Raw genomic sequence first — 24,809 nt, 5'->3', positions numbered from 1 at the left:
CCGACTCTCTATTTCCATCACCCTCTGCTGCCATCTGAGAGATATACTCTGCAGTCCTCCTCCCTCCATTTCATCTTCATCTACATTTTCCTCCTACCGACTCTTCATTTGCTCAAGCCTCCTTCCAATCACTCCTCCAATCTCACTTCCCCCTGTCAATATTTGTCTGGCCAGCTCTCCGTCTGTGTGCGGACAGCTTTAAGCAAACGTCTTAAGTAAAGAGAGCGACGTCTCCTCGTGGAATAGGACTGAAATCAGCTCTCAAATTGGAAGCAGGTGGTGATACTTTCCTGATGACATCTTCTGGCTTTTTCCACTGTTTCTCTGCAGCATCTTCCAGCCCTCAGTCTGTCTCACGTAATGCCGCACATTTTCCCTTGAACTTTTGGAGCTTCATGAGCTCCTTGCTCTTTGTCACAGCCCTGAGTCAACAATGTTTCAAGTGTAGTCACACACACAATCCCAAAGTATACAAAGATGTTTTACATTTTTGCATCAACCCCCTCTTATAACTCATCATCAAATGTAACTTCAGTTTTCTGCCCCTCTTTGCTTATCTTTCCTCTCAATTCCTGCTTTGAACATTATTACAGATTATTGCACAACTGTCTTTACTGTCCTCCCCCACCATGTCCTGTATGCTTTGTGTTGTTTAGCACTGGTATTGGTTTCATATATTTTTTTTAAAGCAGCAGCATCAAACTGGTTCCAGTCTTTTGCATACATGCACATTAATATGAACTGATAGGGAGACTCTGATATGTTGACTTCAAGGAGGATACATCCATGTTGTTTCTCAACAGGCTGAACACCTTTATCACTCATGCATAGAACCCATAAACAAATACACAATCTGCCTCTCTCTGTCAGCAGTTAGCCTTTTACCTTTCTTACATATATTCATCAAACAAAATGTGTATACGAGGGAATAGAGGGAGTTTATATTTCTGTTCTTCTGCCTTTTTTATTCTAAAAAATAAGGTCATCTTTTATTCTTATCTCAAAAACAAACTCTTCCATTTTAAATGTATTCAAAAAGTATTCCATATCAGAGGAATTACTTTTTTAAGATAAACTTACACCGGCTCTATCTTCAAAAGTAAAAAGAAATGCCTCATTCCAATATGCAGTAAATAACTAATCGGTGATTACCGTTTATTACACTTACATACATTTGCTTTCAATACATATTTAAGACACATGACAATCTAATTAGGGTTTGTGAAAGATTGCAGGGAGAAAATGCATCAGCCAGCTTATAACAAAGATATCAGATGTCCCCAGGAGAAGAGCGGAGATAACATTTTTCAAGAAGACAATCTTTCACATTCCTCTCATTCATACTAATGCGTCCTTCTCTGCAGCTATAGAGTTTCTGTGTTTGTTTAGGTGAATAATCCGGCTCTCTGGGAGATAAACAACAGCCTGTATGTGTTGTATTCAGTCAGAGGACTTTGAGTGGTCAACAGAAGAAACACATCGGGTCCTCTTTCAGGAGCCACTTATACACCATTGTCCTCGCTCCATTCTGTCATCACACAGCTTAGTGTATCACCGCAGAAGCAGATTCAGGTTTCAATCATTTTGCCAGCTTTGTTTCTACAGTATTTGTGTGCAAGCTCCACATCACACCCAAACACCCATGCGTGCACATGTTCACTCTCAACAGGTTTACTGCCAATACAAGAGGAACATCTCTTATTCCTTTCTCAAACACGCACGCTTCCTGGAGACATGGGCGCAGACTACAATACAGGACGCTTTGTTCTGAGTGTCTTCTGCTGGGAATGAGTCATTTTCCACAATAAAATAAATTAAAAAAATACAATTTTTAAAGAGAAAAAAAACACGGACAAGATTTAAGGTAGTACTCTACAGGCGACAGCATCAAACATTGAGGCTGCCTGCACACATTGAAGACATTACTCACCATGCACTGCTAATAGTGACTTAATGATTGCAGCAACAAATTTATTGTCATTTATTCATATGCAAACAATTTATTTGTTGTATTTCAAAAGAAGCTTAGCATATGCAACACTCACCTTTAACCCTTTCTCTTATGTCAACTTGTCATTACAGTACATGGGTATAATGTGAACTTAATCACAAATGTAAAAAATGAAAGCATCCTTCAAAACAATCATCTGAGGGAAACTGTACGATTTGTGTTGAATTTAAAACCTAGTTTAAAGTCTGGGCACTACGCCTTGGCTATTTCAAAGCTCCTGTGAGGAACTTTTCTTCTGTATTGATTCTGGCGTCCCCTGTGGACAAATTAATACCTTTTTTGTCTTCCAGTTTACGACTCCTCACGAGGCTGCCTTAATGTGTGGCTTGAAGGTATCCAACAGGATGAGCTACTTTCACAGAATCTTAATGCTTAGGGCAACAACAACAACAACGTCTTTTGTATTTCCAAGAAGCTGAGCAGCTTCAACCCTTAATTTAAAATGAAATCTCTTTTAAAAAAAAAAAAAACAATCCAAGGCACACTGTAGGATTTGTGTAAAAATCAAAACGCCTCGTTGACGACCTCAGTTGTTCACAAAGTTTTGTCTGTTTTGAACTAATCAGAAAAAAAGAGTTTCTGATTGTATTTGTTGGAGAGTTGCATTTTTTATATTTTTTTCTACCAGAAGACTGCTTCAAGGGATGGAATAAGCACTGCACACCTATAATCATCCAAAAAGCATCTGCATGTGATTTCTCTAAAGACCAAGAAGCTTTGTCTTCCTCGTTGTCTTCATCCTAACCTTCAACTTGTTTGGCAGAAAGAAGTACAAACAAGACATTCCTTAAAATGTATGTTAACATAAAAAGTGTACTGTCCCTAAAATAAATAATAGTAAGATTAATTGAGTTTGTAAAGTCTAAAAAAAGATGGCATTTACTCCATAAAACATATAAAAGGAGTCCTTGTGGTGCCAGGTGCAAAGTCCTCGAGAGGCTGTTTCCAGTGCTCATTTTCTTTGTTCTCTCTTTCTCATCTCAATGGCCTCAGATTCTCATGTTTCACAAACAGCACCGTCGTAATCTATTAAGCGAGCTTGAGGGAGGCCACAACCCTGAGAGAGATATAAAGAGGGGTCTGCTGGAAAGTGTTTGTGCATGCAAGAATTCCACAAGACACCGCCTGATTGTTGTCAGAACCTCGCAGCGTGACCTGAGGCGACGTAGAAGCAGCCTCTTTAGGCGCGTGTGGAAGGAGCCCAGGGTTCAAATAAACACATCAATCACGAAAAGACCGAGGACTGACAGCGACGATCCGCGGCTCATGCTCTTACAAGACAGGCTTCACCTCGATTTCACACAGCGGAGACATTTTTTCTGATACAGGCTGCCCTTGCAAAAAAAAAAAAAGATTTAAGATGTGCAACACGGGACATTGGTTTGGATGGCAGACGGTATCAGTCCTCCGAGGACATGCCACATGAATACTCATTGGCCCAATCCCGGTCTCCGCCCTGAAGCATAAGCACTGAACCCTTATGGATTTTAAAGATTTCAGTTGGGTGGGGGGGGTCCATGGGGGTTTGAGATGGTGTAAAAATGAGGAATGGAATACATTATCGCAACATCACACATTGCATGTAAACAAGATGCCAGCATTAATAATACAACAAAAACCAATCTGCTTACAGTGTTTTTAGCTTAAAGTCAGAAAAGTCATTCTCATTTAACCTCCTGTGAGGGATGTGAGTATTGAGCGTGTTAACTGCAGTGTGTAAAACCCTGTGAGACCAAAACCCAGTGTCTTGCGATGCCTGTAACTCACACAACACTGCACCGTACACGGGGCTGCAGGTGTAGCTACTTTAAATAGAGCTTGCCAAAATGGCCACCTGGTTAACAGCCTGAATATATGGCTGCAGTGTTAATGAGGGACGAGGTGCTTGCTGCTCATATCGGGAACCAAAGCTCTACAAAGCTGCCTGAAATAACTGAACGTCTGCCGAGCATCCAGCAAACATTGGTGTGTAACTGCAGCTGTGTCCTGTACAGTCACGTGACCCTCAGACTCTGCATGCACAGGAGTCAGTTCACTCTGTGATCTTGGTGAAGGGCTGCGATTATGCAATGTCAGACCTTTTCTGTATATTAGTCATGAAGACTGAGAAATGATGACGAGAAACCGGCGCGTTTTTGTTCTTCATTAAGCACCATCGAAGTAGCGGGATGAATTGTTTCTATAGATAAATGCAGATGGTGTGGGTGCACATGAGAAGCAGCTAGTGCCTGAGAAATAGTTAGGACTTGCCCCGCCCCCCGTGAACATAGAGAGCCTAAGTCACAGACTTCACGATTCGACTGCGGTACAACTCTAAGCATTCACACACTCACAGTGAAGTCAAAAAGCCACAAATCAGTAAATCAGTGAGTGTGGAGATTTGGTATTGAACCAACGATGTATGAGCATGCACATGAAGCCTTCGACAGCTCTGACAGCAGCAAAGCTGATAGAAATTGGGATGAACAGCAGACCAACACTTTACATTCTGCCTCTGCTTCTTCAGTCCTGCAAACAACACTCTTATTCAGTCTGCTCCGTTTTTACATCGACAACAAGCTCCTCTCTGGCTCTCGCTCACTTTTCCATCACCTCGTTTACAACCCAATGAAATTGTGCTCTCTTTCACCTCTTTTTTTTTTTTTTATCCTCTAACTGGGGCCCTCTCTCTGAGCTCGTTCAGCGTGCTCTGACTGAACTCTGTTTTCTCCTCCTGGCAGGCGGAGGTGAATGTCAATGCGGGGCCGCAGTCCTCTGCTCTCTGCGGCGCTTGGTGTTAGCCTCATCAGGAGACTGGCTGCTAGAGCATTCAGGCAGCTGTGCCAACCTCAGGCCGGGGAGGGATGAGATAAGCACAGTGAACACAATTTCACGGGTTCAAGAGTGGCTTATGACCCATGTTACAAGTCATGATGACTCTCAGTGTCTATTATCTTTATCTGTTGCTCTCTTTTCTTGAATGGGTCCAGTAGTGCTTTGATGGACAAAAAGTAGATTCCCTTTCCACAGTCAAGGAGCAACATTGGTGTCGAACTTTCTCAGGCTACAGCCTTTCATTTACATATAGAAACTCTGAATCTAAAACCCTTCAAGGCTTGTGAGAGAGAAAGCACTGATCTAAAGACGGATTGCACTTCTCTAAAAGAAGCTTCTTACCAGAAATCTTCAGTAAGACACTTACTGAAAACTGATAGCAAGATTTTAAAATGCACTCTGTGCTTCAAGCTGCAGACATTTCCCGGCCACAAACATCTGGTATTCCGCTCACCAGAACAGATTCACCCCCTGAAGTAATACATAACAGTGCAAGTAGCAGATTTGTCCATAATTTAAGTGATCTTTGGTGTATGCAGGGATTTAAACTTTGATAAGGAAACAAAGCCAATTTGTTTCTACTGATTTGATCTTTCCATCAAGTGATTCAAGAATGCATTTTGAAAGAAAGACAAGGTGAGATAAAAGCTCAATTAGGGGATTTAAAGCTCTCCTATGACAACAGCTCATCTCACATGGTTTTAAAATGTTGTTTCTGATGATGATCAGAGCAGCACACATGGACAAAAACATCCCCGAGAATCATCATTATCAAGGAAAAGATCTTTTTCATCATTAATTAAAGTTGTGGATTACGAATCATGGACATGAATATCTATGAAGTCCATGACTGCAGTTTGATCAAGAAATGTTTTGAATACGATTATTTGATATCATCTGCAAACAACATGTTCTTCCTTTGATATCCATGTCACACAGCTGGAATGTGCACACTTAAAGTCATTAAAGATGTCTTTCAAATCAGAATGAAAAAAGTATTTAAAGTTGTCTGGATCCAGACTCTCTGACTGTGAGCGTGCTAATCACAGCCGCGACTCTTTGCCTCTGCGTTCTTCAGTCATTCAGAGAAAAAAAACAACTTCTTAAAGCAGAAATTAAAGGTAATTACTGTTTATTCTACTACTCAGTTTAAAGCCCTGAGTACACTGTTGGAAGTCACAGTCAGGTCAATCCTGTCACACACAAAGACAAGAGAAAGAAAAACTGAGGCAGAAGCTATTTGTCACTGTCGGCATGTTATGGGAAAGTCCAGGTTTATTACAGATTTGATTAGGTTTTCCCGTCATTCCTACCTAAAAAAGAAAAACATTTTAAACATCACCTTAATTATTGAGGGGTGAAAAAAAAAAGTGAGTTAGGGCAGGTCACATCAGATAAAAAAAAAGGAATGATGGTTTAAAGAAAAAAGGTACATTCTCATCATCCATCAACAACTCTCCGCTTCAAATTTGACCGGCCACATCGGCCAAATATGATGCAGTGACGCTGTCTCCAGCAGTCGACTGTGACTTTTTTCAGCTTTATCAGCAGCAGACATAATGGTCACTAAATAGGAACATTATTTGCAATAGATACCATATTCATTATTTAATTTGCTATAATGACCTTGATGTAAGCTACAATCATAGCTCAGTGAGACAACATAATAATAATACTTTATTTGTACAGCATTGTTCAATACATAAAAGGGCTGCACAGAAGACGATAAAAGCAAACAAGTAAAAGAATGTCTTGAGAAGAGAAATAAAACGAGGGACTGACTCTGAAACAGCCTGCAGAGGAGATCAGACTCGCTAAGTCTGGGCTGGCTCTAAAAGGCCCCTGTCCCCTTTGGTTTACAGCTGGGACCTTGGAACAGCCAGCGGAGCTCTACCAGAGGATCTCAGACTGCGTCCTGGCTCATAGCGGGATAAAAGCTCAGAAATATAAGAAGGGGCCAGCCCATGTTGTGCCTTAAAAGTGAACATGGTGGTGCTTTAGTGCTCTAGAAAGTTCTGTGAGGGCTTTAAAGTCAGCTTAGTGCCTGCTGTAAAACTAACACTGATTCTTTCTGTCCACCCTGTTAAAAACTTTATTACTACATTTTGTACCTCCCAGCACAATGCATAATCGTATATAGAGCTTAGTTAATGACCTACTTGAGTCCACTACATGGGGTATTAAATTCTAACTACAGTATAGTGTTCAGCACTGCAGAAGAACTCACTGTGCAGTGGATCATTACGGCCACGCTCGATGCCAGAGGGTCACCAAAGTCTGCAGGATTGATGTAGGAAGACCTACATTTTGATGTCTATAAACATCATGGCTGAACATCTTTTCCTCACTCAACGGTATGGTAAGGGATGTCAGTCTACTGCAGCTACTAACACAACTGAATACCCTAGCACTGCTGGGCTGAGGTGTGGATCACACATGTTCACTGTAGGCCACAGTAGCAGAATTACGCTGTTCACAATCAGAGCTGAGGGAACTGTCTGCTATTGATTGAACATCTGCAGCTGGTGGGCATCTGCCTCCCCAGACGGCCAGACTGAGCATCAAGGACGAGTTCACAGTGTGGTCAGAATGAGGAATCCATAGGCGCAGAGATTATCCACGCTAATCTTCCACTGGATAACACCATGAGAGGAGGATGAAAAGAGGAAGAGGAGGGAGGTGAGAGGAGGGGGAGAAGAAGATAAAGACTAGATTCTGGTGTGTATTTGTGCCTCTAAAACATTTGTTCTTATGTTCATTTTGTCATTCATTTTACTTGCTTTATTGTAACGCTATCTGTATAAACTTCCTCTTCCTTGAAATGTTTGATGGTTTGGAATCTCCAGACCCACGAGGAAGTTGCGAATCAGTGAGTTAAACCGATCAGAGCTTTTTGTTGCAACATTACACATATATATATTTTTTTTTTGTTTTTTCGATTTTTTGTTTTTGTTTTTACGCCTTTATTAGTGAGACAGGACAGTGGATAACATCGGAATTCAGGGCGAGAGAGAGTGGGGAATGACATGCGGCATACTACATACTGTAGTTGGATTTGAACCCGGGCCGAGCTGCCCGCTTTTAAGACTGTAACCTCTGTACATGGGGTCCATAACTAACCACAAGTCCACTAGCACCACACGACATTGAAATTAAAAAAAATCTCTGCAACATGAAAGTATGACCTGAGGGTGTCTTTTTTTATATTTGTGTCTTTTTTTTTTTTTTTTTTTACATTCAGTGAAGCACAGAGCTGCACTGCTCCAACTAGACCTGCGGTGTGATCATCTCTCTTTAGTGGGCTTCCTAATCTGACCTCAAACTTCAGGGTGTCATACTTTGAGTCTACTGACCAGAGGCTGTTTTCAAAACTTTCCACCAATTAAAGGCTCCGTTAGAAAAGTGAGTCAGCGCTGATCCCAAAGAGCGTTTGTACAGAAAGGTAGTAACCCTCCCATATGGATGGCATTGAATTGCAAAGCTAGTTACTGTAGTATTTCATGGCATCTTGGATGGCTGTGGCTGAGTGGTAGGGAAAGATTGGCGGTTTGATCCCCGGCTCCTTCAGTTGACTGTCAAAAGTGTCTTTGGGCAAGACAACAAACCCCCAGATGCTCACTAAGGCACAGCCATTAGTGTATGACTATAAGATTAGCACTGATGAGCAGATGGGAACAATACATAGAAGCCTGCACAGAATGTGCAGCCAATTTATCTTGACACAGAAATGGACCTGAAGTGATGTCAGCAGACAGCTTGCATATACAATAGTTGGCTTTTATTGACGCATTTGTGCCAGCTGCTCAAAATTGATGTGTCACAATAAAGAAAAAAAAAAAAAAACACAGCAAATTGCATTGTAACTTTATGGAAAACCTGAGGCAAAATCAGATCTTTAAGACCACAAAAATCTCAGAAAAAGGCTGTGAACTTCTGGAGGGACTGAATCTCATAAATCCCTTCCTGGGGAGCATCTGACTATCTTTTACTAAACGCACAGAAGAGTTGTACCTGTGAGCTTGCTCTATTCTGTGAACCACAGTAGAGTATGACAGAACTGTGAGTCCTATCACACTTTCATTATACAACCATCGTGCATCAGACTCCACAAAACTCGACAGTGTGCTGCAGCGACAGAACCATCTGCAACATCTCCCTGCGTGCGAGCTCAGGGAGACTCCGCCACTGATGCGGCTGGCAGTGGCAGAGTGTTCAGGGCCGTGCGAGTCACGAGAGTCAAGTCAGCATGTCACAGGCAATTAAACGGTGTCCTCAGACACTCCGCTGAGACACCTTTACGTGAACAGAAGTACGACAGAAAGCTCTGGATGTCGAGCAGAGCGGAGACTCGGGCTGCAGTGACGCAAAGTTGAGGGAGGACGGGCCTGATGCAGCCTTTTATTTCTCCTTCCTCGATTGACTTATTAACTTGTTTTTTTTTTCTGACTCTGGCTATAGTGCACAGACGCAAATCAAGAAGATAACCACAGCCGCTCCTAGAAAAGAGTGTTTTTAAAAAATATTATGGTCTGCACCCAAGGTAACTGAGGAAAAATGAAATTGGTTCCCTTAAATTTATACCCGGGAAATTGGCTGCTTTCACAGCTAAGAGCTTTTTTTTTAAAAGTTCAGGAGCACTTAGTGTTCCTGCGGAGTGTGACAGGCTCAACACATTCTTGTAGGTTAGTAGGTTAATAGCTATACATCTGTCAGATTAAGTTATACAACAGCCCACATACTATGTAAATCACCAGATTATCATTTGAAAATGTGTTTTCCCTCAGAGAACATCTGAAAGAAGCTTAACAACATATTTACTTGCTGAATCTTTTCGTTTATACGCAAAGTGAGCTGTGAGAGTGTTTATAATGGGAGTGTGGGTGGAGGTGTGTGGAAGGTGCAGGGGGTTAATTAGAAGAAAACGCCGCCGAAAAACACACAGAGAAGGAGGCAGTAGAGACAAAGTCGACTCTGTGTCGTATCACAAAACATTAAGCAACGTCTTCAAAAATACAGAGCAGCTAAATTGGCTGTAATTATTTCCTGCCATTGCTCTTAAAGTCTATTTTCTGTTGCTACGGGTCAATTTTAATCGGATATGGAAAACTTAATATAGCTCAGGGTGTCACAGCTAGACAAAGGAAGTAACATAACCCACAGAGCTGTCACAGGAGCTAATGAAATGAAAAGAGAAGTCATTTCTCGTAACACTCAGGGCTCATAAGGCGCTACAGTCATGTCACCCTTTTCTCTTTAATTATGTGTTTTAGTACCTCAGACTCAAGTGGATGGAGAAGTTCCTGCACAGACTCCATGACTATAAACACCAGTGGATTTTTTTGTAACTGCACTTAGATTGGATGTCTGCACGTCTCCAAAATGAGAGGTTCAGATGAAGAGACAAAGAGCAACAGGAGAGAGGAAAATAACAACAGCAGGTTTACAGAGTGCAGGACATATACCCTGGGTAGTGCCATTTATCAGGAAGGGATATCATACTTTGAGTTGTTTCAGGTTCTTAGTTTTGAAGTTATTAGTTTACCTAGTCTTCTTCATTGCTGCTCTGTTTCCACTGTGTTCTGACAATAGACTATAAAAAGGACCACGGTGATGTCGCTCATTAGTTTGTGAAAGCCTCTTTTGAAGTCTGAAGTTGCAGATTTTGGCATTGGGGATGGGAATCACAGGGCTACTCACTATGCGACGGTACGTGAATCACAATACAGTGAGTCATAATTGAATTATTGACAATCATATCACAATCAAGACAATCATATAATATCGCATTTCAGACTTCCAGTCCGAGGCGTGAAATGTACTCCCCTGTGATGTCACAGAGTCGTAATGGGAGTGACAAAGCGATCCCACCTCAGTGCTATCATCAGCTATAGTAACAAAGGCCTACCATAGGGGAGGCGGGATTGGCAGCCGGGAAGAACAGCGCTGTGTGTGAGTGTGCAAGTTTGAGTGTGTGTGGGTGTGTGTTTGGAGCCCCCACTGTTTGTTTACACGTTTAGCTACCTAAATGCCATAATGCAATGTCAATCTACACATCGGGATACCAATATTATGCCACTGCGCAAACACAATGAAAGTAAAAAGGCGTAATGAAGGCGAAGCTTCATTAAGACGCTGTTGTGGAATTACACTCTGAAAAGGCTTTATGAGACATCACAATATCTCATTATAACATCAAAATAGAAAATGTACAGGATTCATGTTTTATTCACGGCAGATTGAATCTGGAAAAAACAAAAACAAAAGAAAGCGCTTGAAATGTCTCACAGTTAGTTAAAACTCTTACTGCAGACGACATGTTTCTGCGTGTAAAGCACGACAGAACATTTTGAAAGCATTGTTTGCTTCTCAGTCGGTAATAGTTTTATATCACATAAACAAACTGTTTTGTTTATTTAGGCTGCTGATATTAACTTTATATCGGCAGCTCAATGCTGAAGGTTTGCAGAGTTCATGAAATCCTTTTTATGAATTCCATGAGCGTCAAATGTAAAGCAGCAGAGGTTGCTGACACACAGCCTTCATGCCTTTATGAAACTTTCTGCCAGAATAGAGAGAATCCTTTTCTGTTCATGTGTTATCTTCTCCCTCCAGCTGCTGCTTTATAGACAGGCCAGGGGAACCCGTTGGCCTCTGAGCACCGACACCAGCATGAACATACAGGTGTGTGCATGGGTGTGTGTTTATATGCATTGGTGTGAGAAAAAAATAAAATATGTGCACGTGTCATTGTTTAACCTAAAACCGGATTAACACCTGTGAACAATATGTGCGAACAGTGTGTCAGACTATTTTTGCATAAGCATAAACCAGTTTACAGCCCATAGAAGCATAAAACATGGCTGCTGCTTTTTTTTTTTTCGACTTGCATCTGCAAATTAAGTAAATGACAACAACACACCGTGACCACCTTCTCTTAACTCCTCACACACTAGAGCTGCAAGCATGTAAACACTCATTTGCCTGATCATTCAGCATCTCCTGCCCTGTTTACTCAGCCCCAAGGCATTCTGGGCGATTTTCATGGCATTTCCATTTGCACGCCCCTGGGCACAGCAATCTGGAAGAGGACTGATTTGGACACTTTAGATCCACTAAATGTTTGCAGAGAGTTTCCCTGCCCCGAGGCTCGAAACATATTTTCAGGTATTTAAAAAACACAAGTTGAATTCAATCAAACTATATTTTTTTGGACAAAACTTTACACTTAAGGTGAAGCTAAGCATAAAGAGGCTCCCTTTCTATGTGCCATCTCAGTCAAAAATGCATCTACTGTATGACAAACGCAACATCAACGTTAATCAGATGTGAAATTTGAGGGAGAAAGTGATGCCACCATGGTGGAAGAGCTTCATTAAATCAGAAAACACAGACACATTAAATAGTCCCCTTCAGGCCTTGAGCCTGTACTGAAGTTCCTGTAGTGGCGGTTAGTGTTTGATATTAGCTTCAGCTCCGTCAGTGCCAAAGAGCTCGGCGGCTGTTATCAAACATCAGAGGAGCGACAGAGAAGCTTTTCTGTCCTTGACTCTGACACGCGCTCATCGGAGGACAAAGCTTCCAGCGCTCGCTGTGTTTTCATAAAAGATACATGCAGCATCAAAAGGGCGCGTCAGTGTCAGTAAGTTCAGTGTAGTCCAAAGATACAATGCTAAATATAAAAGCGGTGTGAGTGAGGCTCTGTGCGTTGGTGTGAGAACATGTGTGAATGTGGAAATGAAACTACAGCTGCTTTTACGGAAGCAGTTTTTTACAGTAAAAACACAAGTGAGAAACAGCACAGATAGTAAGCAAACAGCTACAGCTCAGTGTGCATCGCAAGACTTTCCTCTTCCCCTACCTGCCAAACTGCAGAGCTTACTTTATTGTCAATTCATGCATAATCCATTCGCTGCACGCCTTATCAAAAAACCCCAGGCACAAATACATCTGACCGTATTATTTGCCAAGGCTGAGAACTGTCAAGGAACTTTCCTCCTCCATCTCCCGCTGACGCTGATTTTTAAGTATTTTTTAAACCTCAATTTATCTCCCCTAACACAAGTTCTCTAGTGGGAGGACCACAGTGCATGGACAAAGTGCAAAGACGATTTGAAGGAAGACAAATGAACTTGAGCGGTGGAGGAGGAGGGAGGCCAGCGAGGGGCGAGCAACAGTTAAAGATGTGATGCTCTCTGAAGGAGCAGCTGACTTTCTCTGAATTCTAAGTAGAGGAAAAGTTCTGGTTTTTTTTTTCTTTTTTCTTGCGGCGTTAAAAGACCGGTTGTGTTGTCTAAGGGAGCCAGATGGGCTTGTGTTCTGTGACTAAACTCTGGGAACACGAACACACACACACACACACACACACACACACACACACACACACACACAGCCAGGACCATAAAGCTCATTAGCATTCAAAGTAAATGCTCGCCATTTCTCCCTCTGCTCTTTTCCAACGCTCTGTTTCTCCTTCCTCCCCTCAGCTGATGGTTCCACAGAGAACAGGGGAGTTGCTGCTGTTTATCCACTTATTCCTCAGGGGGAAAAGAGGAGGCTCAGCCAGCAGGAGTCAGACAGAGGAGGAGGAGGAGGAGGGGGGGGGGGGGATGGTGAGCAGTGATACACAGGGTTGAAGCTCTACACTGATAGCAAACATGGTGGCAGGAAGACCAAATGCCCTGCAGATATTACAAAGCTTACAGTTTCACCTTTATTACCCAGCAGACCAAGGTTACCTTCCTACTCCTACTTCCTACACAATCAGGAACATTATGAATTCATGAAGAAATATAGACGTATACAAAGTACCTCATTAAAGATCACATGTTTTTTTGTCCTATTGTTTCTCTTTGTCATTCATGCATGATTGTTAAAATAATATCTAAATGTTTATTATGGATATTCAAATGTTTATACATTTAAAAAATGTAATAATAATGATTATAATAATGTTATTACTACAAAAAAAAAAAATCCAGTTTATTCTGCAGTTTAGCATTTGGTTTTGAGCTGAATTTTGAGCACTGCAATCATAGCAAGGGAGATCGGGGAGGGTAAAAACAACGTCCTACTTCTTCAGGATTCAAGGATTAAAAACTTTCACTGTAAACAATGAACATATTTCAAACCATAACTTTACAGGTGTGACATAGAAATTAAAAACGTTCCTCTCCTATGCTCTTCAACTAAGAAGGGCCAGATTTCAGAACGAGTGAGCAGGGCGGCTGTAAAACAAACACTATATAGAAAGATGACTCAGCTCATACACACCTTAATTAACTGTTATCAAACCAGTTCTGGAATAAAATCCATTTCATGATTATGAGCTTCTTGTAAATACAGATTTGGCTGCTGAATGAATCATATGTGAGGTGTGTATGTGTGCGTGTGTGCATGTGTGCGTGTATTAAGTAAAAACACATATGCCAGTGCCAGTTTGCAGCTTGTGTTTGCCAACACTTGTACAGTGAAGGAAGGGTGAAACACAGCACCATATGCAGCATGAAGAAGGCTCTTAAAAACACCTGTGCTGCTGCACTTAACCGCCAGCATCTATTGTGATGTGACGAGGCCGAGGAGAAAAGGGCAGGCCGCAGACATAATGTCTTAGCACCTCGCTTTGTTCCACAGCTCAAAACAAAACAACAGCAGTCTGAGAGCACTTCACTGAGGTGTTTGATGGTGCTCGAGAACTGGGAACAGAAAAGAGGAAGAGAAAGTAAAGATCGATAAGCTGCATGTGAGACGATCCGACACCTGCATTTTTCATTTTTATGGATATATCAAATGTTATAAAAAGTTCACAGGTGGAACAAATCGTGGCATCGGGACTGGAAGGTCTAAGGACTTCTAAGAGTAATGATTGGATTCTGAGAAAAAAGTCAGAATTCAGAGAATAAAGTCAAATTCCACGAATCAGAAATCTGTGACACACTCATGAACTTTCAGATGTGGCTCTAATCTCTATTCGGGCTGATAGATCGCGTGTGGCCTTAATTAGGCAGATCTGTTGTTTTTTTTCCATTTCCAAGCAGCAGAGAGTTATAAATGAAAGAGCTCTAGGTTAGGGATTTTCCTGATTTCTTTTGTCAATGTTAAGCGGCCTGCAATTTGTAAGGTACCAAAGCAAGAATTTGCTTCAAGAGTCCAATACTAAACTGCAACACCAGATGGCCTGCGGTCAGTTTTGGGCACAAATGGGAAAAGCAGAATCAGAGACTCTGACCAGCCTTATTAGATGCACAACATCAGCTCGACCCACAGGGGGAACAGAAATAATATATTTGTTAGAGGACGAATGTCATGCAGTGTGTAAGATTGACACCCCTGGCATTAAATAAAATTAACTTCCTGATCGTTCTCGCAGAAATGACACCACACCTCGGACATCAAACCTGTTAGTCTGCATCTAGTTAAACATCCAAACAATGTTTTCACAAGGCTTTTAAAAGCCTACTGTATCTCTTACTATGAGAAAGGTTCATCGAAAATACTAATTTAAAGCTATCTGAAGGTATTCGGAGAAACACTGACTCCACAAATTGAAAAGGACCTGACATTATCTGGGGAAAATGACTTCCTGCGGGCGTCAGAGTGGCAGCAAGCGTCAGTCTGCATCTCAGAGCCACAAAACAGTGAAACTCTGGCAGAAAGAAAAAAATAACACTGAAACTAAAAAAAGACCAAATTTAGACTTTCTTTGCTCTGTGCTCGGTTTAAAAAACGACGGGGTCGTTTCTGTGTTTTAAAAATTTATGAAATGACGTTTTGTTCCTGAACTAAAGAGGAGGAAATTCAGCCTCATTAACGAAGCAATGTCACACGAGAGGGAGTCCTGTTGGCTCTGATTCAACGATAGTCAGAGCTGTGATATTCAGTACAACAGCACAGCCCTCGTGTAGTATTTTTACGAGCAGCTCATAGTAAAAAGTCATGTGCAAGTTCAGATCGCTTTTTTCAACCATCCATTTCAACACTGATGCCAAGCAACACACAGGCATTTCCTCCAGTACTCTTGCTTCTTTTTCGCAGAGCAGCCAGTTTGTGTCACGTAAATTTATCAGTACAGTATGTTTTTATTATCGCGCACAAAGTAAATCTAGAGTCTGTAAAGTTGCTGTAAGGTGATTTGACAGTATTTACATCACCTGAGGTGGAGTGATAAACACAGTTAGAGGTCCCAGATCTGTTACACCTAATATCAGCGCTCAGAGAATATCTCTTATCCAATCTAAACTAACAGTTGTATAAAGTCCACTATCACTAAGGATATAAACAGCACTTGGTTAAAACCATTGACTATATAAAAATATGGACAACTCGTCTTATCTCCATCTGTGGTAAAACTGTTGAAGACAAAATATCTTTATAAATATGCTCTGGTTACGTCATTTGGAGCCAAGACATGCGGAGAAGGAATTTGGCGGATGGAGCCTTCAGCTAACCCCACTTCCGGGGTTTAAGATGTATTAACGCAGCCAGCCAGAAGGGGGAGCTCAGAATCTTTTGGCTTCACCTTCAGGAGGTTGTTGTATTGTCCATCTTTTTATACAGTATTTGGTTTAAAACCAACCAATAATCCTCAGTAAGTGTAAGACTGTTCAGTTTTCTGTCCAGCCTATTAACTCTTCACCTACCTGCTTGTCCTTGTCCTTGTCCTTGTCCTTAGCTTTCCCGCTGCCAGACACCCGCGACGAGGTGACATCACGGGGAATGACAGAGATTTGATGCAGTGGCATGTTCATCCCAGCAGATCCAACCAGGGACGCTCAAACACACACTTCCTGTCCCGCCGCCAGAGCAAAGGGCATGATGGTCTGAACTTCAACACTGTGCGCGCACTGCCCTGCAGAAGACACACAGAAGGCATTCAATACAAGACAACCAAATCAAAAGATGAAAACAGCGACCGATAAGAAACAGGAGATGAAAGGCATTTGTGTGGCAGATGTTCATTTGTGTTTTTGTCTTGGCAGCTTATCACTTCAAGAAATGTAAATTCAGATTGTGATAACAAGTCCCTTTGCATCACAGACCTGAAGCTGGTTCCTTTTCTGAGTAGCATTACGTTTTTAATGAAGCATATCAAACTTTATTATTTGACATTTAAAGTACAGACAAGCAGAGGACCCTAGTTGATGAAAGGATCTTAAGTGGTTGAGTGCTCCATGATATAATTTAAGTGACAACAACTCAAGTTTAGATCTTATATGGTTCTATGTCTTTTTTTGAATTCCTTGGCAGCTTTAAACGTTGATGCATTAGCAAAATCTCATGTTTGGCAGGCCAAGTTTAAAAGAGTGTTTAACAAAGACAGAAGAAATGTCTGCAAAGTTAACTCAGCTGGGTGATTATTCACACATTCTAAAACATTTTACATCCCTACAAAAATACACGGATTAGAGGTTATTTGCAAATTACCTACAGTACAGCAAAGACACTTTTGGTCTTTTCTCAAACCTCCAAAGACACTGTTATCTCCTGTGACTTTGCACGGGGCGGTATAAATTTGTCTTAGAATAGCTCAAGCAGAGTGCAATAAATTATCAGAGGTGATCCCAGAAGTGCCATAAATCACTACTGTGCTATGCAGGAATTCATTTTTCTTTCCAGAAACCAGTAGACTTGGTGCCATGATTGCCAGAAAAGAAAGAATGGTGTGGTGTGTTTTCGAGACCGATTCAAACAGACAGGGCGAGGAAAGCAGCGGCAGTGCGAGGCTGTCCTGCAGAGTTACACAAGAGGGTTTACATATGGGTCGTTTTAACGACAGTTAATGCAGCCATCTGTACTGTCACTGACAGCTATTAAGCTTTAGCTCCTTCTAACCACTGGAACGAGCGTGTTTATGTGTGTATTTGCACACAGGCACATTTCTTGCCAAGCCTACCCTCAGCCTCTGCAGTTTGAAAACGACAGGATTAAGAAAACCAAAAAAAGCAAACAGACAGATGGGAAGTCAGAGGAACGTCAGTAATCACAAACCAGCACTGAAGGCTTTAGGGGGGGCTGATGTTGGAGGTCACAGACCCTGACATTGGTTCACCATAGACTGTATAGAACATGGGTGTAGTCTCAGTGACCTCGCAGATTGGTTTCTGAAGAGGATTTACGAAGCCCAATGATGGCGGGCGCCATATTGGAAATACTGACTCTATTAACCGACATCCAGCTAATTAGGAAGCAGGCAGAGGTGGAGCTGAGGTGGGCTGAATATACAGTATATATTAGCTACTGGAAAACACCCATCTAGCTCATCATCCAGTCAGCATATTTAAATTTTTTTTTTTTTTTTTAAAACACAGATTACAGTTTAAGGGCAGAAACAGAATTTTGTTTACGAGAAGCCGAGCCTCCAGGCTAACAGTGCCAAATCGGCCACACCCCTTATGTCTTTTCATGCACAGCTTTTATCCACATCTAAGTGATGTGTTGTTACTGTTAAGTTGTTCTGAATAACATATGAGCTATAGAGATCAAACTCACGAACCAGGGGGTTAAAATGTTATATTTCTACTTTAAATTGGGCGTTGGACTCTTAAGGGGACTACTTGGCTTTTGCAGTCAGCCTCAAGTGGACACTCGAGGAACTGCAGTTTTTTTCTGCACTGCTGCTTTTGCTTCATTTTTTCAACACAGAGGTTTGCACCTGGGGTTAACTGAGGTGAAGCTTCAGAAACAGACCAGGAGAGTTAGATTTACCACTGTCTGATGAATGTTTATGGAGATTTAAAGTGACGATGCTCATATCAGCTCTCAAAACAGACAGCAACAGCTTGCAGCCTTTGAAACACTCCTCATGCAAAACAAACAAATCATAAAAAGAGTTAGAGTTGCAGTGTAGGGCTGAAACAGAAATTATTAAACACAAAGCACAATGACTGCTCTACTGAAACATTAAGCACTGCACACACACCCAGGATGAACATTTTCTTTAACAATAACAATAAAAACAAGTCCTAGAAGATATCTTAAAAAAGTTATCATTTTCTGCTTGCTGTATGCACGTGTTGGATGGTCTGCCTTGTCCACATGTGGTCTATAAACACTGACGTATTCTTATTGAAAAGTCTTTTTAGGTCTGCTTCCCGTCAAACCTACATCATACAAAGTGGTAGGAACTTAAAATCTTCAATCACAGCAACGTTTACGGTTGTCTGCTCAAGGCTGAAGGGGGGGAAAATGGTGTTTACATCTTCTGCTCCATTTACTTGGAAAGGATTGCAACGAGACCTGAAACTTAACGGAACTGTTCTTTTGTTGATTTTAATGTTTCTGTTTCCTTTTGTCGTGATGCTTTTTAATGTCTTGTGTGAATCTCTTTCACTTCCCTTGTTGCTGAAATGTGCTATAGGAATAAACTTGCCTTGCCTATTGCATGCATTTACTGGAAGCTTGAATGACTTGCAGGCAGGCACACCTGTAAGTATGTGTTCTGTCAGTAGTACTGATGATTGAGGTGGACCTTGGCTACCATTGGCTGGTTTCACTTGTAATTCGTGTTTTATTTTAGACACGCATGTTGAATTGCTGCTCGTGGTATGCTAACTGTGCTGCTGCATGGCTATACTTCTGAAGGAGAGCTTTTCCTGGTTAAATAAAAGGTTTCATTAATAAATCATTGCAAAAATCATAATGTGACATTTAATGGAGTCTAAACTGAGCTGTTTTTTTTTTTTACTATTTCTTGTGCTTTTATTGACACAAATAGTACCCTTATCAAGAAAAAGCTGCATCTTGTGCGATTGGGATTGTTTTCATCATTGTTTTGATCATTGCAATTTTGATATTTGGATGAACTGTGCAGCCCTAATTAAATCAATGTTTGCCGCTGAAGCTGTTCTGAAGGCTCAAATGCGGCTTTTCTATTACTCGTCTCTATTTGTCTCCAAAGATAGTGAAACTAATTAGCGACAGTAGCCAAGTTAACTCAATACAACAGTTTGGGGAAAAAAAAATGTGCACAGAGGGAGAGCTTACTCAAGACTGACACCAAATGCTGATTCACATGCCAGTAAAAACCCACAGTGTGTTTGTTTGTTCTGAAACATAAAATAGATTACACAGCACACGCTCCCGGGGGGGGGGGGGGGACTAAATATATCATTTTGATTTGACGATTTTAGACAGCCGGCGGCAGTGTGCCCTTTACTGTATGTAGAGGTCAGGTGTGCAAAAAATGAATAATTGTGTTTATTTAACCAAACCTAGAGCTGCATTTTGAAAAGCCTCTTACGATGCTGCTGCAGCGGCATGTGTTGGCAGTGAACTCTGTTCTGTGTGCACGCCTCGTTTCTTTTCTTCCCCGAGACATCAGCCTTGATCACGTTAAAAGTCAAGAGGGTTCAGTGACTTGCATGCACGAGCTGTAAAGTAATCGTACCCCTTTAAATAATTCTATCTGTATCATGAGCCATAAAGTGACCTTGTGAGATACGGCAGAAGAAAACGGGTCAGTTTGACGCAAGCAGAGTCATGCTTTGTACGCGCTTGTCAAGCTAATGCAAAGCAGAAAATAAGTGGCAGAGATAGCCACCACATGGTTGCGTCATTAAAACCACTGCTGTATTTTAGTCACCGATGTTTGTATTAATTACAAAGTGGCCTTTCATGTGTCATTTCTTAAACTGGGTTGTCAAGTAAATAGACGGGATGAAGACAATAAATCATGATCATATTTGTGCACTACTTCTGCAGCAGTGTGGGTTCACTCCGATGTTTTCTTCCTGCAGTCCAATGAAACAACCAACAACATCCATCACTGCAGCCACAACAGAGACCGCCGCTGCACCAGCGAGCTCGTTACTGTGCACTCAACGAATAACAACTGCAGTAAAATCCGCCACTCCACTCTTAATTGGCATTGTATCTCAAGCATGATGTCCTTGTTGAGCTGAGGGGTTGCACTAATGGGGCAAGAGATGGACAGTCAGGATTACACTTCACCGTGTACATGTGCTCAGATCACTTCTGTAGTGTGAATATTTTTAGGATTAATAAAGCTAAAAACTCAATCCGTCTATCAAGCAGGTCAGAGGAGATGTTACAGGACATTAACTGTTTGGTTTTTTTTTTGTTTACTTGTGCGTGCCTGCCTGCCAGTCAAAGAGTTCACTTGCCATAATATTCATAGCTACAATTCCTCCTGCCGTCAAACCAATCACAGACCTCCTGCGGTTCAATTATGATGCTGCCCGGTTGCCGTGGAAACAGCTCTAGGGGTCAGTTTAAGCTGTTAAGGGGAAGAATGCTTCAGAGAAATGATGCACTTCAGACTGGTAACAAGACACACACACACACACACACACACACACACACACACGAGAAGACAATAACTAAAATGACTTGTGTCTGACCAGAATATCATCACTGTGTTTGTTTTTTTAACAAGGGTCTTTTATCTGAATTAATGACTCAAAACTGCGTAATTAGAAAAAATAAAAAAACTTAACTTCAAAGTCATTTTGAATCTTCCTGAACCACAATGACCCTCGTGATTATTTTCCTGACATACTCAATTGCCCTTTTTTCTCAGTTAATTCATTCAGCCTGACATTGTGGTCATTGTCATCAGTTTATTTGCTTTAATGTCTTTGTCGTATTTATCTTATTTGTCTATTTGTGTATTTGATATTACCATTTGTCCTTGTTTAAATTGTAGAGCACATCTTAACTTGTTTTTCAAAAGCGCTATATTTATTTACATCAATTTGGAGTAGACATCACGATTACATCACAGCATCTGCAGGGCAGAAAAACACTAGAAGCAAGTCAAGAGAAGCACTGCGAAAGAAAGCCAGGTCCCTGCGTATAAGGGAAAAAAGTCTTGTTGTGCCGTAGGATGTCAGAAAAGGAACGCAAATAAACATGACCTCCATTTCTTTAGAATACCGCCGTTGAAGACGCCTTTGAATCAAAATGCAGACCTTTATGGTTGCAGCAGCACAACCCCAACTAGCTGTGAATGACCCAAATTAGAGCGCAAGTACATGTAAACAAGAGCTGGAGATAATATTCACATATGCACTTCATAGAGAGCATAATGTATTAGAAATACAAGAGCATGACATAATTATTAAGGCCTAGATAGCAGATAGTAGAGCAGCAGTACATGTATTGATTTATATTATTCTAAGATAAAATAATTAAACTATTCATAATAAAATAAGGAGAGTTAATAATACAAACCCAGCCATACAAGTGCAGTGACTTGTTTCTGACAGCCCACATCTTCAATAGTTACGCTTTATGACCGCCAGCTGGCAAGGCTGTACACTACTTTGTGTACAATACACAAAAAACATCTGAAAAATCTGGTTATTCAATGTTGCTGACATGAACATAAAGAACTAAATTGTACTGTATGTGTCAGGCAGTGGTTGGCTCTCAGGGTCAGCCTCAGAATTGTTCCCATTAGTTTATCTTAGTTTTATAGCTACTGTCTCAGTTGCCCTGCTTACAGTGCAGCCAGTTTTAATTCAAGCTTTTATCCAATCAGATTTCTTAGTTAGTTAAGACAATATTGTTGGTTATCATATACTTTGACATATCAGATTTGGAGTTTGACATACTGGGGGTATTCTTTGACATGACAGAGCCACCTTGCCTGTGACACTAGATGCACGAGAGACATGAGAAGTACTCGATCGTTAGAAGAGAAGTTGAACTGATTGTGAGTTTGGTGACGTTTAGACTTTGAGCACTTTTGTTTATGGCAAATCCTTTTACGAGAAGGACACTTCAAGAGAAGCTAGACGTCTTGAAAAAAAAAAAAAAAGGTCAACCAGCCCCACAGCTAGCAGCTCGGACTGAGTTTTACTGTCAAATGATTACAGTTATTAATCATAAGCCTCAAATACAAAACTTAATTGCAACTTATCCTGCAAACAGCTGTGTTAAAAACTCACTTCCAAAGCAAATGCATATGCTAGCCAGATCAAATAATGTGCAACATCAGGCACACAGCTTTCACAACTTAAATCTGATTCCCCCTAATGCTTTAAAGAAGCACAGTTGAGCCGTTCTCTGCAGCTCCCGCAGCAGGTATATCACCGCCCTGTCTCCTCCGTGTTCTGCTCAGCTGAGCTCTGCTGTTATTCAGTTTGCAGAGAGGCTCCTGTGTGTCCCTGCTGTCAGATCAGACCTGAGATATGGCCGAGAGCCCGCTCGCCGCTTCTGATGAGCAACCAGGCGGAAAAACTCGGCCGTGTATCAATCAATCCTCACATCACTGTACTGCAGCTTCAGTCTATATTTTTAAAAAGGGTGTCTCCCCAACGGATTGGCAAATTATGACACAGAGTAGAAGTTGGCGATATAAAGGGTCTTAATACTGTTATGCTTAGGAGAAATTATAACTGCATTTTGGATCCCAACAGAGTTAGATTCTATACATTACATAGCTTTGTTAATCAAACCCCTTAAAAAAGTTGGCAATAGCACATATCCAATAAATCATGGTGTTTCACTGTTTGGAAAATCATCACATTCTATTTTTATTTTACACAATGTCCAACTCTTTTGGAATTCGGGTTTGTAAAGTGAACAGTTTTCTGCTTTTTCATCCGTCCCTTTATGTTGAGAAACTCATTTATAAACTGTGATGAAAAATAAAGAAGTGACTTTGCACTTGCTCTGTTCCTTATGAAAGAGAGTTCTTGTGAAACTCACTTCCACAGAAATGTATTCAGAGTTTCGTTTGGCAGGTGCAGCACGGTGCTTAAAAATGTCATTCCTGTCTTTGATTGCTGTTCCCTCAGAGGATGTGTCACTAAATAAATCCTTCAAGAGGAGGCGCAGATACACCTGAACGACTGCTGGAAGGTGCAAATCAGAGCGATAAGGAGGGCATTCATTTCATCATGGCACACGATCTATAAGTCTGTTGACAGCACTGACTGGACGTAAAGCCCAGCCAAAACTCACACACACACACACACATACAAACAAGCACACACACACCTGGGGATTATCTCAGCCGACAAATTTCCTAGCAGGTTAAACAGAAATACAAATTCTGTTTAACTGACTAGACTAAATACAAGAAAACACACCAATAAAAAAAGTCCAAATTGAGTACAATGTATTCAAACTTGTCTGCGGGTAAACGATGTACTGTGTGTCAGATGTTTGCACAGACAGCCAACTGGCCTTCCTGCCAGTTTATTCTGACACAGCCTGCATACATTGGGGCGACTGTGTGAATGTGTAGGTGTGACATGCGGTGTAAAGGCGCTTTGAGAAGTCAGATAACTATAAAGGGCTATGTAAGCTCAAGTCCATTTATCATACATTCTAGCTCTATTTTCTAAATCAACATTCTGCCAAACCAGGCAGTTCCTACGAGCTCTGTTGTTTACATCCTGGTTTTAGAGCAAGGAGAGCAACTTTAAGCAGTCTTGTGAAATTCTCGGTTCCATGTAGGGCAACTATCACATAATTTGCGAAACAAGCCGTTTCTGCAGACTTATCCTGGGAGTAGTCCGACATGCGTGATCTGAAACGTGCCCGTGTTTAGTATGGACATGCAGCATTGTAACACCACAGGTGAGTTTTAAGATGGGGCTCAGCATAATAGTTCAACTTTAACCATTTAGTCGTCTAAACGGTTAAAGTTGAACTATTCTGCACACACACCACAGAGACAGTAAACACACCAACAGTGCACATATCACATTTGTCATATGAGCTATTCATAACTCTGATAACATGTTAAACAAATGTCTCCATCCACAAAAAGAAAAAGAATTTAACTGTCACTGACATTGCTTACATTTCACAAACACACAGACATGCCGCAGCTACACTGAGCTGCAGACTAGTGATTACTTGAACACCTTTTTCATGACATACAGGAATAAATTATCATAATTTCTCTCTCTTTTTTTAGCTCATTGTCATTTCAAAATGTAGCTGCATGTTTTCAGCACCACTGTTACTACAGATTCATATTCGTATTCGTCTTCTCTGCCTCCTAATTGTCTCT

General features: G+C 41.2%; 1 protein-coding gene across 2 annotated transcripts in view; it reads right to left on the bottom strand.

Annotated features, from left to right (window-relative positions):
• marchf8 (membrane-associated ring finger (C3HC4) 8) overlaps positions 1-24,809 on the bottom strand; it is a 91,921-nt gene that overhangs the window by 52,660 nt on the left and 14,452 nt on the right. For both annotated transcript variants that reach the window (XM_061039810.1, XM_061039809.1), the window contains exon 2: positions 16,462-16,670. In XM_061039810.1, coding sequence (XP_060895793.1) covers positions 16,462-16,569 — 108 coding nt within the window. In that variant the 5' untranslated portion in view covers positions 16,570-16,670. The remainder of the gene's footprint in view (positions 1-16,461; positions 16,671-24,809) is intronic.

This window comes from Labrus mixtus, chromosome 6 (genome assembly GCF_963584025.1).
Source record: "Labrus mixtus chromosome 6, fLabMix1.1, whole genome shotgun sequence".
Classification (NCBI taxonomy): Eukaryota; Metazoa; Chordata; class Actinopteri; order Labriformes; family Labridae; genus Labrus; species Labrus mixtus.
Note: the sequence above shows the minus strand (reverse complement) of the source record. Positions and strands in the feature narration are given on the sequence as shown.